The 18,192-nt window shown below is 43.2% G+C and overlaps 1 protein-coding gene across 1 annotated transcript in view; it reads left to right on the forward strand.

Annotated features, from left to right (window-relative positions):
• The window catches only part of LOC143958161 (collectin-43-like), a 32,077-nt gene extending 14,199 nt beyond the window's left edge, over positions 1–17,878 (forward strand). Inside the window, exons 7-8 of the mRNA XM_077467618.1 lie at positions 16,467–16,550; positions 17,276–17,878. Coding sequence (XP_077323744.1) covers positions 16,467–16,550; positions 17,276–17,655 — 464 coding nt within the window. The 3' untranslated portion in view covers positions 17,656–17,878. The remainder of the gene's footprint in view (positions 1–16,466; positions 16,551–17,275) is intronic.
• The last annotated feature ends 314 nt before the right edge of the window (positions 17,879–18,192 follow it).

An 18,192-nucleotide genomic window follows, 5' to 3' on the forward strand; every position in this document is an offset into this window, starting at 1 on the left:
ATACAGGGTATCGAAAGACCATATGATTAATTTTTATAACAATGTTATATATAACTTAAGTACAAACTAATCATTGTACAATTGTATCAGTCTGAACGGGTATGAAGAATTGTGCACAAAGGTATCACTGTTATGAGGTTTCGTAGGTCATTTCTTAGAGGGTCTGTCTATGAAGATCAGGTGAACCAAGACAAGCCTATCCCCGTCCCAGACACCCCTAACGGGATCACACTGTGTGAGGGAGGGGGCAGTTGTTGCATTTTGAGATGTCCCATCAGTAGTGGAACTTGCCCTCTTCACATTTTATAGTGGTTTTTTAGAGCCCATTTCCGGGAGTGGGCAAGTTAGCGAAGGAGCTCAATAATGTAAAGTTGTGAAATTGGCCTTATGTTCAATGGTTGGTCAAGTGTTGGGAGATAAGTATAGGTTTACTTTTATTTTGAATTTGATTTGCTCTTTGTCGGGGTGTGTGGGGGGAGTTCTTTATGTGAAGTGCGGATTAAGATAGGTGAGTGGGTATGATGGTTACCCTATCCATGTTGGGGGAGGGAAGGTACGTTGGGAAATGTCTGCCTGTTCCCTCTATGAGGTGAAGTTATGAGTTGTATAGAAGCTCCTGAAACTCAGAGGAGTCTCAGAAGTGTAGCCAACAAGCCCATGTTTTCTGATATATTGTCTGGTTTTCTTTAGCTTGATGGATTAAATCCTCCATCTCCACTATGTTCTCTATACGTTTAAGCCAGTCTGCAATTTTAGGGGAAATGGTGTTTCTCCAATATACTGGTATACATTGTCTAACTGCGTTGATTAGATGGAGCGTGAGAGATTTCTTGTATGCTGATTGAGGTATAGACGTGTGATGCAGCAAATATTGAGCTGAAGTGCCTCTTCTTCTTTCTGGGTAGGACTTTGGTCCAGCAACATCTCCTGGTTCTCTCCCGTTAGACACAATATAGTAGCTATCATGCTTCCTGGGTTGCTTTGGACTCCCTCTCTACTGCTGTGGAGATTATCGATATCCCTCTGGAAGCCATATATTCACAAGCATAGCAAATCTTAAGCAAAAGGAAAAATGGCAGATGGTCTTGCTAGCTCAGGCTCAGCTCTTAGCTCTAATAGGTGTGGTAGTTTATTCACTCAGGACCCTTGTATTCAGTTGTATCTGCTGTTGTGAGCACACCTGATGATAGTGAGACAATACCATGGCCATGGCTTACATCAACCACCAAAGAGGCACCAATAGTCATGCCACACAAAAGAAAACATCTGCAGGTTTCAGCCATGACCATAGTCCACATCACAATCAGGCAGACTTTTTCAATAATCAGCATTTAGATCCAGGAGAATTGGCTCTCCATCCAGAAGTATTTCAGGCCCTTTGCCACAGGTGGTGGGCGAAAGACATAAATCTGCTACTGTATAGATTCAACATCAAACTGGACAGGTTTGTTGTCAGATCCAGGAATCATCGAGCCTTTCACTGGTTCAGCCTTTCTGTCCCTCTAGATCGGTGGTCAGCATTCCACCTATTGACATCATCAATGGGGTACTAATCTCCTCATTAATGTCATCAATGTGGTATTATTCCTCTCATTAAAACCAATGATAGGGCACTGATGCCAGGGCATTTTCTACTCCTACTGGTCACAGTCTGGGCCCCCTAAAGCCTGAAGTATAGTAAACTGGCCCTTTGCATAGAAAGTTTGGAGTTCCCTGCTCTAGATACTCTCTTGTCTGCTCTGCATTGGAAGGCATTCTGGTGATACTTATTGCATCAACTTGGCCCAGAAGTACATGATAGTAAAACATACTCAGGCTCCTGACGGGCCCTTCCAAATCATCTGGACCATCTGCACCAATAGAAAGTGTTTCATCTTGCTTCTCAGTCACTGGTTTTAACAGAATGGTTGTGGAATTTATGGTCCTTAGAAATGGAGGTCTTTTTAGACTTGGTCATCATTCCCTACCCACTTGAAGCCTAGAAAATCAAACTTTCCACAAAGTCTACCATCATAACTGGGATGGAACTATCATCCCAGAAAGAGCTCCGTGGGATGTATTCTGTCTTTCCTTTAATCTGGTCTGGATCAGCATCTGGCTTTGAGTACGTTTAAAGGCCCAATCTAAGCATTAGCCTTTCTCTTTCAGAGACCTTTGGTCTCTCACTTCTTTGTATAGTTAGTAGATAAATATCTCCATCTGTGGACTTTCTTGTGTCCCCTTGGGACCTTAATCTGGTTCTCTTAGCAGTACAGAAGTCAGAAGGTCCCTAAGTTAACAACCTTATCTTATAAGGAGTTGTTCTTGGTATTGGAAGATGGTGGCAGCAGACACTGAAGCAGTGATTCCGGGCAAAGCAGCAGATGTTCTGGGTGCAAAATTTTTCACTCCCAGCTCGCTGGGCCTTGAAGTAATATGGTGACACAGACCTGGACACTGCAAATTCAGCAAAGCAAAGAGGTGGGTGGCAGTCTCTCACTAACGGTGGTGTGCAGCCATGACCTTGTGGGTCCCTCTGGTGGTGGTGGTCTTTGGTTAGGTGTAGTAGTGCAGCCCCGATCCAAAAAAAAAAAACATGTAAGCACGGGTACTCAGCAGGGTCACCAGCCTCAGCAACCCAGGTTTCTCTCTCCTTGGCTCTCCATGTAAGACTTTTTTAGCAGGTACTTTCAGATTTTTTTTCCTCCAGCTCAACTGAAGAATCTTCATATTCAAGGACACTGGAGGAAGAAAACCCTGGAACCATGAATCCACCTTCTATCACTTCACCTTTGTACCTTGTTGCAAATAATGGAAGATGCATGTTCAGTGTACTCTCTATGAGAACTACCACTTGAATGCTCCATAGAGCCAATACTAGTTGAGGTACTTATTGTTGGAAGATAGTTTGCCTAACAGATCCATTAGAAGATCCTGCTTTCTCAGTAAGTAGACTGCTATTAACTGCCTGTAAGCCAAGAGGAGGGGGGCAAGGAAAGTGGGACTTTGTGTGAACCATATGGTAGCAAATGGATAATTAAGCTGAGCAAAAGGAATTTTATTGATGTAACAGTGTTAACATACATATATTGTTAATATCAAGGTAAATAACACAGAAACAACAGTAACCATGATGATAACAAAAGTGCCTCAAAATTTAACCATTAGTGTCAAAGGTAGAAAAATAAACATAATAATGAACAGTAAACAAATTGATGGCAATACTATCTCAATTAAAACCATAATAAAATTCCATAGTTCAAAAAAAACAAGATTGGGTAAATTCATAATTACAAGGTAGTGCCTGCAGGACCTATGGCTTCACTGGACCTGTAGAGGTAGATATTAAATAGTAGCTTAAAAATGGGTGTAGATAGGTGGAAACATGGCATCAGGTAGCATGCACGTGATAATCTAAAATGGAAATTAGATGGAAATGATCAATAATCATTACACACATAAGTACGGGTAAGGTGACACCCCCAGCAGCACCGAAGTGCATACTTACTTATTAAGATTCCCTAGCTAATGGTGTAGCGGTGAGGTGCCGAAAACATCCAGCTTTCCTTGCCACCCCTCCTCTTGACTTAATAGTTTCTCCACTATAGGCTTAATACCACTAGCGGTATCTAAATGTGCAAGTCCTCTTAAATAGCCTTCTTCTTTGGCACACTGGACTTCCCAAAGAATATCACCCAGCTCTTGCAGTTTCAAATTGTCTCTGCTGTTTAGCTTAGGGAAAAATTGCAGTCTTTTCATTAGAGCACCTTCAGTTGCTTCTGGTGATCCATATCTTTCCTCTAGCCTTTGCCAGATCATATCAAATCCTGCTGAAGGGTTAAATATGTATATCCTGTGCATTCTTCTTGCATGCACTGCTGATTCTGTCCCAAGCTATTTTATCATCAGGTCTAGCATGTCAGCTGCTTGTAAGTCTAATGCCTTGTACACACGGTCGGACATTCCGACCACAAAATCCGTCTGATTTTTTCCAACGGATTTTGCCCAAAACTTGTGTTGCATACACATGGTCAGACAAAGTAGTCGGAAAATCCAATCGTTCGGAAAGAAGTGATGTTCGTTGATTACGACAGGACTACGTAGAGGCTGGTAGCCAATAGCTTTCATCTCATAATTTAATTTGAGCATGCATGGCACTTTGTCCATCAAAATTCTCTACAAACGATCGTAAAAAAAATTTTGTCTGAAAATTTTAGACAGAAAAAGTCAGATGGAGCCCACACAAGATTGAATTTTCCAACAACGTAATTCAATCGGACCTTTTCCGTCTGAATTTCCGACCGTGTGTACAGGGCATTAGTCTTTGACTGCATTCAGAGAAGTAGACTTCCATGCCCAGTAATTCTCGGGGCAGTCACCAAACTTGAGAAAGCCTGAATTAACCATTAAAAGATATTTAGTGATATCTTGTGTGCTCTGGTGTTTGGGTTGCTGTAGTAAGGATTCACTTTGCCTGTTCCTATACGTCTGTCAGGGAACTCACCGCGTGAATGTCCGTCCCTGTGTAGCAGCAGCTTATTTTCGTTCCAAGGGCCATATGCGGTGTCCCCGTCAGAGGCGAATGAGTTTCGGAACGAACGGACGCATGTACACGCCAATACGAATACGTGGACGCACTTGCCCGTCAAACCGAACGTATGGGCAAACTCACGCACGCACGATCACATCCACCAATCCTGGCACATGTCACCATATATAAACAGGATCCTGGCCTGATACCAGTGCTGGATCGTCTTCAGCTTGTCCCTGAGATACCTGATCGTTGTTTGTACCTGTGACCTTGTTCCTGATTACCCGGCTTGATCGACTATTCTTTCGGATCATCCCTGCTTATTACTTCCTGGATTATTACTGACCTCGGCTAGGACTTTCTACTTCGGCTTGCTTCCTGATTTTGTACCTCACTGCCAGCACGTTACCAGACCTCTGCTCGTCCTTGACTATGTACCTACCTTCCGTTCCTGTACCTCATTGTCAATCAGTTGCCAACCTTGCTTGTTCGTGATGTGCAGTGTTTTCCTCATACCTGCTTGGCTTCTACTGAATACCTCCGGTGACCAGTCTACACCTTTTCCTCCGTGAGGATCCAGTGTCTTCAAGCCTCCATCTTCAATCCGCAGGCACCTGCACCCTTTCGCTACCTCAACACTCCCTGTCCCCACTTCCATGGGTGTTGAGATCGGAACCCTGCAAGAGGCCACCCGCAGCAGTCTGACTCCGCTGTAAGGTATGTAACAACGTCTCTAATGGTTCATCTTTAATTGTTCTGGCACTGCTGACTTCATGGGTTTGTTGTCGTACACTCAGGGGTTCTGATTTAAATTCAGCTGACTCTGGATTGGGAAACTGTTTTGTTGCATTACTGTTTAAAAGTTCTTGGACATACTCCTTTGTACGTTCTACTGAGGAACGGGGTTTCTCAGGCACATCTGGGCATTCGTGGATAGACCCACTTCCAGATCGCTCAATATCAGCATAAGCTGCGGCCTCTGCTGCTGCGGCGGCTGCACACTGACGCTGAAGTATATGCAACTTTGCTTCCTGTTCTGCTTTTTCTTTTTCTTTCTTCCGCTCTCAAAACACTGACTATGTGTGGTTCTAAACGGACAGCTAAACACTTGTCAGAGACTCCAGTAAATGGAAGCCCAATGCTTGATTTGTCTACCGAAGTAATCCAACTTTATTTTACTTCTTTGTGAAACTGCAATACAATACAATGACAAGATATCAGTACACATAGAATAACTAGTCTAGCATAAATGACAGATGACACAACAGAAAGGAACTTACAGGTGATGATGTCTCAAGCCTCTTGGGAGAGAAACGGACATGCTGCATCCATATAGAATGGCCATCTAAAATGGCTGAAGAACTTGCTAAACCAAGTGTCTCATTCCTGTCTGAGAAATTGACATAACTGGAGATAAAGCTGCTACAGACTTTGGCCACTAGATGGCAGTGGTAAACAGCAAATTCTATATAAGTAATTATAACCAAATTAGCCTGTAAAGGCAGCACAATTATTATTATACACGATTTATGTAGCACCAACAGTTTACGCATCGCTTCACAATGTAGAGGGAGGACAGCACAATTACAGTACAAAATTACAAAAATGTGTAGAAAACTGCGCCTCTCACACACGCGCTTATGGATTGAGCAAAACGCTAAAATAAATTCCTACATAGGAATATCCTATAGCCAATTGAGGCTCAAGCTGCTACCATAAAGTACAAACTTTTTATACTTAAAACTATTTATTTATATCCACAACATCACCCCCTTTAGGACTTGTACTTAGACCCCTTTCACACCAGGGCGTTTTGCAGGCGCTATAGCATTAGAAATAGCGCCTGCAATCCGCCCTAAAAAAGCTGCACCATTGTCTGTAGTGTGACACACTACAGCGGTGCGCTGGCAGGATGTCAGGGAAAAGTCCTGCCATCAGCTTCTTTGGAGTGGTGAAGGAGCGGCGTGTTTACCGCTCCACCATCACTGCTCCCCATTGAAATCAAGGAGTGAATAATTTGTTTTCTGGTGTCATTAGTCAGGAAGGGTCGAATTCTGGAGATGTTGTGGAGGTTAAGGTGGCAGGATTTAGCCAGTGATTGGATGTAAGGGCTGAAGGAGAGGTCAAAGTCATTGATTACACCCAGCACTCTGGCATGTGTGGAGGGACCAATGCTTAGGCCGTTGATCTTAATGGTAAATTCATGGGGGGAGAGGGGGAAGGAGGAAATATTACAAGCTTGGTTTTAGAAAGATTGAGTTTGAGAAAGTGGTGTGACATCCATATTGATATGTCATTCAGTAAGTTTGAGATCCGTGAGGAGATCAAGGGGGTGAGTTGAGGAGTAAAGAGATAGATCTGGGTGTCATTGGAAGCCATGGGAGGTTATCGACTGGCTCAGAGAAGAGGTATAGAGTGAGAATAGGAGGAGCCCAAGGACAGAGCCTTGGGGTACCCCAACAGAGAGAGGAAGAGGAGTGGAGGAGATGGAGTTGTAAGTAACACTGAAAGTGCACTGAGATAGATAAGAGGAGAACCAGGATAAAGAAGAATCACAGAGGCCAAGGGAGTGTAGTTTGCTGAGGAGGAGCAGGTGGTCAACTGTGTCAAAGGTTCTAAGAGTATGAGTATGAGTATGGAGTAATGGCCATTGGACTTAGCAGTTAGTAGGTCATTGGTAATTTTTAATAGGGCAGTTTCAGTGGAATGTTGTGCACAGAAGCCGCGACTCATTCGGTCATGGACAAAGCAGTCGATGAGCTTGGAGGCAAATGTTTACAGTTTACATCCCATTCATTTCAAGGATATAATGTTGACTGTATATCTTACATGTCCTCCTCGATTGGCCATGTTGGCCTTTGTTATGAGCCAATGTCTGTATTGTTACTTTATGTGCCTTTATTGCAAATCTCAATAAACACATTGAAACAGAAATACTACTCCAAGACCCTTTAAAGATTAAGAAGGAGTTAACTGCTTTCCCTGTTTGTTAACTAGTCGACCGAACCTGGAAAAGGACTTCTTGGACAAGATTGTGATGCTTTACCAGCTCCTGGCTTACACATGCGGCAATCAAAACATCATCAAGTAGTGGTAGAGCCTTATCCCCAAAGACAAATTACTGCCACCACTACCAACAAAATGTTTGAAAAGATTCTTGGTGCTATGCCGAAAAAATGGCAAACACTTAAACTGGAAGTGACAGCCGGTCATTGCAAATCTCAGATGTCTCTGATGTTTCACACTGATTGGTACATGGAAGTATATGTCAGCCAGGTCGATTGACACTAACCGGTCTTCATGCTGAACTATTGCTATAACTGTTTTCACGGACTCCATCTTGAACCTTTTGATGTGTATGCACCCATTAAATTTCTTCAAACTCAGACAGTAGGGAAAGCTCCTGATGCCTTGTGTCCTAGAAAGAATACCCCAGATTTTGTTCTTTTGGTGGCACAAGCACTATGGACTTGTTGCAGTCTAATTCTTATATGTAATCTTGCAATAATTCTTTCTTCTTTAGATCTGTTGGTCATGAATGAAAGAATTTGGCGATTGCACTCCCAGCTAACTATCTTTGATGTTTGTCAACCAAACTCTCCAAAAAATATCTTGGCTCCCACTGGAAGACACTGGTTGGGCCCAGCTTCAAAAGAATTTCCAGATGTCTAGCAGCCTGCTCTGGATTTGATTCCTTGTAAAGAGCAAGTCTAAACCCCCTTCACTGTGATCTGTTAAATTTCATCTTGGCCTATAAAATTTGGACTCCTGAACCCTTCTGAAGATTGACCAACTTGAACAAAAAGACGACTGCTTTCTTTTATTAGACTGTGGCCACAGTCTGGACATTTCTTCTGTCACTCGCTTCATCCAGCGTTTTGCCGAACAACAACTTTCCATTATGGAGACTGTTACAAAGGGCTTGTGTGGAAGCTTCATCCACCTTCCAGTGGCTCAACCACAAAGCTCTCATGGCTGTGACTGAATGCGCCATCCCTATAACTAAGTCTGTTGAAGCCTCTGCCAAAAGTCAGCAGCCAGGTTCAAGTCCTCCAAAACCATGGCCACTCCTGCAGGTTCCACTTGAATTAAAGGCCATTTAATAATGCTTTAAACATCACAGTTAATGTTGTTGCTAGTCAACAGGCAAAAACCTGCCACAGTATAGATTTTCTACAAGTCTGGGGGCCAGTTCACCACAATTTCTGAGTTGAAGGGGTCTTTCTGCATGTGTGTTTTTGAAGTGTTCAGGTGCTGTTTCAATGCGTTTTGCCATGTTACAGATGTGTTCCATACAGAACGAATGCTACTTTATTTGACTGTACTGAAACACACTCCACTGGTGCGACGTAGGGCATTGGAACCCATGGTAAACGCTGTTCATGCATTTTCGACTCAAATAAAAATGCACTTTTCAATCCATAGGATCACTAAAGATATTGAAAGGCAAAGACACTTGCACACCAGCTGCTGGCAGGCCCCATCCACTACTAGAATTGCGATGCTTAAATATGCATTGACCAGCTTCATTGAGTAAAGCTTGGAGGCCTCTTACTGTAAATTGGTTTTCTTATCAGATCTCTGCCATTCGTCAACAATGAGCTTTTAACACTCATTATGGGGAAAGAAGACCCTTCCTTTTTTCACATTTGGGAATATTGTGTGTGTTTTGCGATGGTTGGGCCTGTGTCTTGTCTGTGGCATGGACATTTCCTGCATTCCTTCCACTACAGCCTCTAGGTTTTGAAATTTGTGCATCCACTTCCTTATCCATTGTCATTTGATGGAATCCATGCACATTATTTTCCCGTCACTGCGAGTCCAACATTCACTGTGGGCTGGGCAAAGCATTTTCTATTGTGCTGATGTAAACACATGTGAGCCATTGCCACGTGAGCTGCTTGAGGAGCATGAAAGCCATCTTGTGCGAGAATGTGAAGAATGCAGATTGTCCTGGTCAGGGTATGACCAGTGGTGGGTCTTATGTTTTTTGGAGTATTTGTGTTTTCTGCTCCTAAATTATTGCAAAACACCATATATTGGATTCCTTGAGCATTCCTTGAACACTCTTTTAAAAACAATGTACCATGTTGCCCCCTTGTACCTTTTGCTAGTCTCCTGTGACACTGACAGGTGTGGTGAGTTCATATCTGCAAAAAAATGGAAAAAAAATCATAATTCTCTCACCAAGAAAAACAGGTACACTGTCCCTTTAAGAACCATCTGCTTTCATCCACCTACTTCAGAAGCAGCAGCAAATGAGCCAGGGCAGCCCTCCCACAGGCAGACAGGAGACACAGAATCTGAGAAAAAAACAGTCAGGCCGTGTACACACGATCAAACTATCCGGCCCTTGTGTGGGCTCCAGCGGACTTTTTTTCCCCAAAAGTCCAGCGGACTTAGAAAGTAGTTTTGACTCAAAAATTGTCCGTCGGACTGTGAGTCCGGCGGACAATCCGGCCGTGTGTGCTAGTCCGCCGGACTTTTGAAATGAACAGACTTTCCCACACATGGAGGAAAGTCCATTAATTTTGAACGCGGCTCCTAGTGAAGACTAGTGAAGATTGACACGTTGCTGGTCCCGTCACCTGGTATTGACTTAAAGGGCAAGCCCTACGCCAAAAAAATGGCATGGGGGTCCCCCCCAAGGTCCATATAAGACCCTTATCCGAGTACGCAGCCCGGCCGGTGGGGACAAGCGAGTGCCCCCCCCTGAGCCGTACCAGGCCGCGTGCCCTCAACATGGGGGGTGCTTTGGGGAAGGGGAGGCCATGTGGCCCCCCACCCCAAAGCACCTTGTCCCCATGTTGATGAGGACAAGGGCCTCTTCCCGACAACTCTGGCCGTTGGTTGTCGGGGTCTTCGGGCGGGGGGCTTATCGGAATCTGGCAGCCTCCTTTAATAAGGGGGCCCCCAGATACCGTCCGCCCACCCTATATGAATGAGTATGGGGTACAATGTACCCCTACCCATTCACCTGGTGAAAATTTTTTTCTAAAAACCACCACACAAGGTTTCAAAATCATTTATTGCACAGCTCCGGGGGTCTTCTTCCGTCTTGGGGGGTCTTCTCGCCAGACTCCTCCGCTATCTTCTGCTCTTTTGCTAGCTCTTTTACTAGCAGAGGAGCCCGGCTTTCTTCTTCGTCACCGCCCGGGGATCTTCTTCCAACTTCGGGGGTCTTGTCCCCCTCTTCGGTTCTTCTTGCTGGGCCTCCGCTTTCTTCCTTTAGCTCTTTTACTAGTGGTGGCCCGGTCTTCTGTGCCCCTCTTCGGTTCTTCTTGCTGGGCCTCCGCTCCTTCTTCCAGCTCTTTTACTGGCAGTGGCCCGGTCTTCTCTCGCCGCTGTCTTCGCCACCTTCTGTTCTTCTCTTCTTCTTCCTTGAGATGTTGACTCGACACTGTCTCTGGCCGTAATGACAGGGACGTGTTGCGCGGCGACTTATATAAGGATAATGGGCGGGGTCACTGGGTGAAGTCCCCGCCCATTATGACGTCACAGTCTCAGAGGATGCTGGAACTGTGACATCATAATGGCCGGGGACATCACCCATTGACCACGCCCATTGTCCCTATATAAGTCGCCGCGCAACACATCCCTGTCATTAAGGCCAGAGACAGAGTCGAGTCAACATCTCAAGGAAGAAGAAGAAGAAGAGAAGAAAAGAAGAGAAGGTGGTGACAGAAGACCGGGCCACCACCAGTAAAAGACCTGGAAGAAGGAGCGGAGGCCTGGCAAGAAGAACCGAAGAGGGGGACAAGACCCCCGAAGTCAGAAGAAGAGGCGGCGGCGGCCACAGAATTCCAGGCCACCACTAGTAAAAGAGCTAAAGGAAGAATGCGGAGGCCCGGCAAGAAGAACTGAAGAGGGGGACAAGACCCCCAAAGAGGGGTACAAGACTCCCGAAGTCAGAAGAAGATCCCTGGGCGGCGACGAAGAAGAAAGGCGGGCTCTTCTGCTAGTAAAAGAGCTAGCAGAAGATAGTGGAGGAGTCCGGCGAGAAGACCACCCAAGACGGAAGAAGATCCCTGGAGCTGTGCCCCCCCTTCCCCAAAGCACCCCCCCATGTTGAAGGCACGCGGCCTGGTACGGCTCAGGAGAGGGGGGTGCTCGCTCGTCCCCACCCCCTTTCCTGACCGGCCGGGCTGCATACTCAGATAAGGGTCTTATATGGATCTTGGGGGGGCTCTCACGCCGTTTTTTCTGCGTAGGGCTTCCCCTTTAAGTCCATACCAGGTGAAGGAGCCAGCGGCGTGTCAATATTGCCACCAAAGGCGGCGACATTGACCTCCTTCGCTAGTCCTGGCTACCTGGAGCCGCGTTCAAAATGAACGGACTTTCCTCCGTGTGTGGGCAAGTCCGTTTCATTTTCGAAAGTATGGCAGACTCCTGCCAAAAGTCCGGTTGTGTGTGGGCAGGTCCACTCCTTCAGAAAGTCCGGCAGTTTGTCAACCGGGCTAAGTCCGCCGGACAGTCTGATCGTGTGTACGTGGCATCAGACTGTCTAACACCAGGAACAAACAGTACAGGAGGGGAGCAAAGAGGAACAAGTCTGTTTAAGCTGCTGCTTGGTGACTGGCGGTCACTACCCCGCGCCGCCCCATCTCCCTGCCCTCTGTGACTACATCCACCACTGTTCTCAGTCTGAAAACAAAGCTAAGAGATAAATGTGGCACACTGCCTATACAAGACAGGAAAAAACCCTAAGGGAGAGGCCAATAGTGACATTACAAAGCTTACTTATACCACAAAATAAATAAAGGTAGGTATCAGCGTTAAGAAAAGCAACAAATTGTAAAGAGATAAATAGCAGCCAACACAGTTCGTTGATCATCAACCATCTCAGTAAAATATAGTCCAAATTGCGGCACTTATCCAAGCTCAATCAGTGAAGAGAATGCTAGTGAGAAAGCTTCCACCATTTCCAATGAGTGCAGAGAAAGGCACACAACACCCAGGTGTATCAAATCTGCTTACCAGATATCAAATAAGGACGAGCATTAAATGTAAATCATAGGGATTATACAGCTTCCACTAAATGAACAGATAATCTCCAGGAATTGGCCACTCTTAGCTGGTGTCAATCTCTCACAACAAATGTGAATGTATCCAAGAAGCAATCAGGATAATCCATTTAACTTCAGGCCACAGCAATGCAAATGTTTACATATGACATGCAAAGCAAAAAAGTGAAGCGACAGAACATATGTACGAAAAAAATATACATTTTTATTGTTGTGCACTTACAGTGTTGAAGTGACACATGGGCATCAAAGAAAGGTAGGTAAAAATCAGAATTCCACATTCAGCATGCTTGCATCAGTCAGCCTTACATGTATCATTCAAGAGGGATATCATCTGAGGCATGACCAAGTGATGCAAGCATGCTCTATATATAATAAACCCAATATGAATGTCAGGTGCTGTACTTTACTCACAATGCAACAGCTGTATGCCGGAACAAGCGTCAGGACATGCGCATTATGGAGCTAAAAACCCACTAATTTCCAGGAGCAAACCAAGGAAAATAATAGTCCAATAAAAATCTAAATAATCTCCACTCGCCCTATCAGGCGAGAGGTGACAAGTGACCACTTCCAGAAAAGAGCATAAGAAACCGGAAGTAGTCACTGGAGCGCACCAGTCAGCAAATCCGGAAACAGGAAGTGGTCACTGGAGCGCACCAATCCACCAATCAAAATCGGAAGTGATCAGTGGAACGGAGAGAAACACACTTCAATGCCAATGGCTGGGAAGGATTGAAAAAGTGGAAATAACCACCACAATACACCGTCCAGCTCTGCGTTCCAACTGGCACATGCGCAATAAAATTAAGTATACACATACAATCCAACCTCCGAAAACAAAATTCGCCAACATCCAAATAAAGGATATTAGACATAGAAAATCGGAAGCGGATTCATATGGAGCACAAACCATACTATGTAAACAAAATTAAAAACAATATTTAAAAAATAAATCATTATACAAAATAATTTATAACAAGCATAATAAAATCAATTATATGGAGACAATGCATGTGTGCAATCTATGCTTTAAAGACGTAAACAATTAATTAATAATAACCAATCATTCACACCTCAGAAAATATACAAACTAATCATCATCGAAAATTATAAAAAATTATCCATACAAACACACACACACACATATATATATATATATATATATATATATATATATGTATATATATATATATATATATATACAGTGGTGTGAAAAAGTGTTTGCCCCCTTCCTCATTTCCTGTTCCTTTGCATGTTTGTCACACTTAAGTGTTTCGGAACATCAAACCAATTTAAACAATAGTCAAGGACAACACAAGTAAACACAAAATGCAATTTGTAAATGAAGGTGTTTATTATTAAAGGTGAAAAAAAATCCAAACCATCATGGCCCTGTGTGAAAAAGTGATTGCCCCCTAAACCTAATAACTGGTTGGGCCACCCTTAGCAGCAACAACTGCAACCAAGCGTTTGCGATAACGTGCAATGAGGCTTTTACAGCGTCCTGGAGGAATTTTGGCCCACTCATCTTTGCAGAATTGTCCTAATTCAGTTACATTAGAGGGTTTTTGAGCATGAACAGCCTTTTTAAGGTCATACCACAACATCTCAATAGGATTCAGGTCAGGACTTTGGCTAGGCCACTCCAAAGTCTTCATTTTGTTTTTCTTCAGCCATTCGTGGTGGACTTGCTGGTGTGTTTAGGATCATTGTCCTGCTGCAGAACCCAAGTTCATTTCAGCTTGAGTACACGAACAGATGGTCAGACATTCTCCTTCAGGATCTCTTGGTAGACAGCAGAATTCATAGTTCCTTTTATCACGGCAAGTCTTCCAGGTCCTGAAGCAGCAAAACAGCCCCAGACCATCACACTACCACCACCATATTTTACTGTTGGTATAATGTTCTTTTTCTGAAATGCAGTGTTCCTTCTACGCCAGATATACTTGGACACACACCTTCCAAAGAGTTCCATTTTTGTCTCATCGGTCCACAGAATGTTGTCCCAAAAGTCTTGGGGATCATCAAGATGTGTTGTGGAGAAATTGAGACGAGCTTTGATGTTCTTTTTGCTCAGCAGTGGTTTTCTCCTTGGAACTCTGCCATGCAGGCCATTTTTGCCCAGTCATTTCCTGATGGTGGAGGCATGAACGCTGACCTTAACTGAGGCAAGTGAGGCCTGCAGTTCCTTGGACGTTGTTGTGGGGTCTTTTGTGACCTCTTGTGACCTCTTGGATGAGTCGTCGCTGCGCTCTTGGGGTAATTTTGGGCGGCCGGCCACTCCTGGGAAGGTTCACCACTGTTCCATGTCTTCGCCATTTGTGGATAATGGCTCTCACTGTGGTTCGCTGGATTCCCAAAGCTTTGGAAATGGCTTTATAACCCTTTCCAGACTGATAGATCTCAATTACTTTCTTTCTCAATTGTTCCTGAATTTCTTTGGGTCTCGGCATGATGTGTAGCTTTTAAGGATCTTCTGGTGGACCTTACTGTGTCAAGCAGCTCCTATTTAATGCCCCGTACACACGATACGAAAATCGTACGGAAAATACCGCTTTCGATGCGATCGTACGATAATCGGATCGTTAGTACAGAGCTTTTGAGAGCCGATTCGAACAGTACATCCGATATTATTCTATCGGACGTGCACGGAAATTTTTTTCGTACGATGCCAGATCGTACGATTTTTGTGTAATCAGTACAGCTATCGTTCGAAAATGCAATACAAATGCATTACAACACATGACATCACGTACGAATTTTTTTTATGTCGTGCGGGAATTTTCGTGACTTTAGTAAACTCATCAGATTCGATCTGAGATTAGCATGCAATAAAAAACGGACGTTCATTCGTCCGATAATCTCATCGTGTGTATGGGGCATAAGTGATGCCTTGATTGTGAACAGGTGTGGCAATAATCAGGCCTGGGTGTGGCTAGAGAAATTGAACTCAGGTGTGGACAACCACAGTTATAGTATGTTTTAACAACGGGGGCAATCACTTTTTCACACAGGGCCATGATGGTTTGGATTTTTTTTCACCTTTAATAATAAACACCTTCATTTACAAATTGCATTTTGTGTTTACTTGTGTTGTCCTTGACTATTGTTTAAATTGGTTTGATGTTCCGAAACACTTAAGTGTGACAAACATGCAAAGGAACAGGAAATGAGGAAGGGGGCAAACACTTTTTCACACCACTGTATATATATATATATATATATATATATATATATATATATATATATATATATATATATATATATATATATATACACATATATATATATGTGTGTGTGTGTGTGTTTGTATGGATAATTTTTTATAATTTTCGATGATGATTAGTTTGTATATTTTCTGAGGTGTGAATGATTGGTTATTATTAATTAATTGTTTACATCTTTAAAGCATAGATTGCACACATGCATTGTCTCCATATAGAAGGGGGCAAACACTTTTTCACACCACTGTATATATATATATATATATATATATATATATATATATATATAAATTCATAAAATAACCTAACTGTTATTGATAAAGCAATTCACGTCCCAGTCAATATTCATTCCCACAGGAGTATGACATTTCAAGTCAATAATCAACTGGGTTTCTAGTCGTGAGATTTTTCTTTTTGATGAACTCCCTCGCCAATGTGGATTCAATCTGTCTATAGCAATAAAACTCGTACCCGGGGATCTTTTTTATGACATGTGACAAAGTTCCCATCCACAATTTCTATATTAAGGCCCAAAAAAATGTATCTTAGAAGTACTGAACTCAAACTTCTCAAACTTCTCAATTCTCAATGTTTCCTGACCAAAAAGAAGTAGAAACATTTTTGATTTTTACTCCTGATTGAAGAAAGGAACAAATGATTTTGCATGTGATATATTCACTTTAATTATGTCAACTCTTTTCTTAGCAATTGAAAGTCTTAAATTGCAAATGGCTGGTATGGATAGACGAATAAGAGATCTGCAATCAAACCTGGAGAAGCAGGCAAAAGGTTAGCTGGATGCTTTATATGGAGGATACTTTCACCTGGGTAATGTATATCTTGTGTTTGGGGCCAATGGGTAGGTAGGAAGAAGAGACAATTGCCTTGGAATATTCAGTGGGGAAAGAAGAGCTAAAGGGATTGGAGGTCCAATCTCTGCTGCTGAACCAGCTCACAGCTCTTAGTCAGGAGCAGTCTACAAACCAAACTATACAAATGCTTAAAATGAGTGCAGCAAACCTGAAGCCCAGCAGTTTTGCTTACCAAATCCTTTGCTCCCCCATGCTCTGGCACTGGACTGTTCCTCGGTGTCCTTATGTCCACTGCAGAGCTACAATGTGGTCGCTGCATTGGTCTTTTTGAGGTCAAAAGACCTTAGACTGCAGAAGTATAGGAGAGAAGAGGCTGTGGGTGGCTCTAGCAGTGCAAGGGAATTTGCAGGAGAGGAGGATTGGGTTAGTAAAATTGTTTTACCAAGTCCTTTAGTCTTTAGATTTTTAGATGTCCTGGAGTGCATCTTTAGATAAACAAGACTACAGTTTAGACATCCGGATTTTAAGCAGCTGAGCCCTCTAAATGACAATTATTAGATGGAGATGAATGGCTGCCACAGTTGTTCACCTACATAATTCCTTTAACCTAATAGAAAGTGGCAGATGTTACTGTTTGCTATGTGTTCCATGAAGTCTTGTGATGAAAATATATTTTTTTTCCTCTTCTTCCCACTATTACAGCTCTTTCATTTACAAAAGAAGTCGCAAGAAGTGGCAACAAATTCTATATTATAAATGGTGTCGAAACCACTTATTCTGAGGCCAGAACCAGCTGTGCCAATGCTGGAGGTCAGTTGGCCGTCCCCCGGACCCCCGAAGAAAACCAAGCCATCTTATCCCTCCGCAAGCAGGTCAATGAGCATGCATTCATGGGTATAAATGACTTGCAGAAAGAGGGTCATTTTAGAGACCTGTCTGGAGAAGCCATCAAATACTTCAACTGGCATGTAGGTGAACCCAACAACCTTCATGGCAATGAGGACTGTGTGGAAATACGTGATGATGGAAAGTGGAATGATGATAATTGCTCAAGCAAACGTTTTTTTGTTTGTGAGTTTTAAGTTAGAGCAAGTTCACCATTTCTTGAGCAGCAGTTCTTCAGCAGTTCACCATTTCTTTGTATCCATGTACCTCTTATATTCTTTAAAGGCACATTTGAATGCTTTTATTCTTTTGTGCACCTCCAATTACCAGGCACTAAAGTGGTTGTAAATCATTATGTTTACCCACTGAAGCGACTGACCTCAGATGATACACCGATATTAAACAAATCCTCCTACATAAGTTGTACCTGTTTATTTGCAGCATTCTTTTCTCTAAAGCCATTCAAAGTGGAAAGCCACTCATTGGACGGAAGGCATACACCCCCTTCACACAACACACAGGAACCAAGCTGAGGCTGTCAATTATAGGCTGGATCTCCCTCCCCATCACCTTTTTAGCTCTAGATGGATATGTTTTGTTCATGTTTCTTGTTAGAGGTTTACAAACACTTTATATTTTCATCATTATGTGCAGCTACTGTATTTGCCTGAAAAAACTATATTAAAAATACCATCTTATTCTCATCAATTTCTGTCCAACTCCCTACTACCCCA

Source organism: Lithobates pipiens, unplaced genomic scaffold (assembly GCF_037356315.1).
Source record: "Lithobates pipiens isolate NorthernLeopardFrog02 unplaced genomic scaffold, aLitPip1_a1.2 Scaffold_59, whole genome shotgun sequence".
In the NCBI taxonomy this organism is placed as follows: domain Eukaryota; kingdom Metazoa; phylum Chordata; class Amphibia; order Anura; family Ranidae; genus Lithobates; species Lithobates pipiens.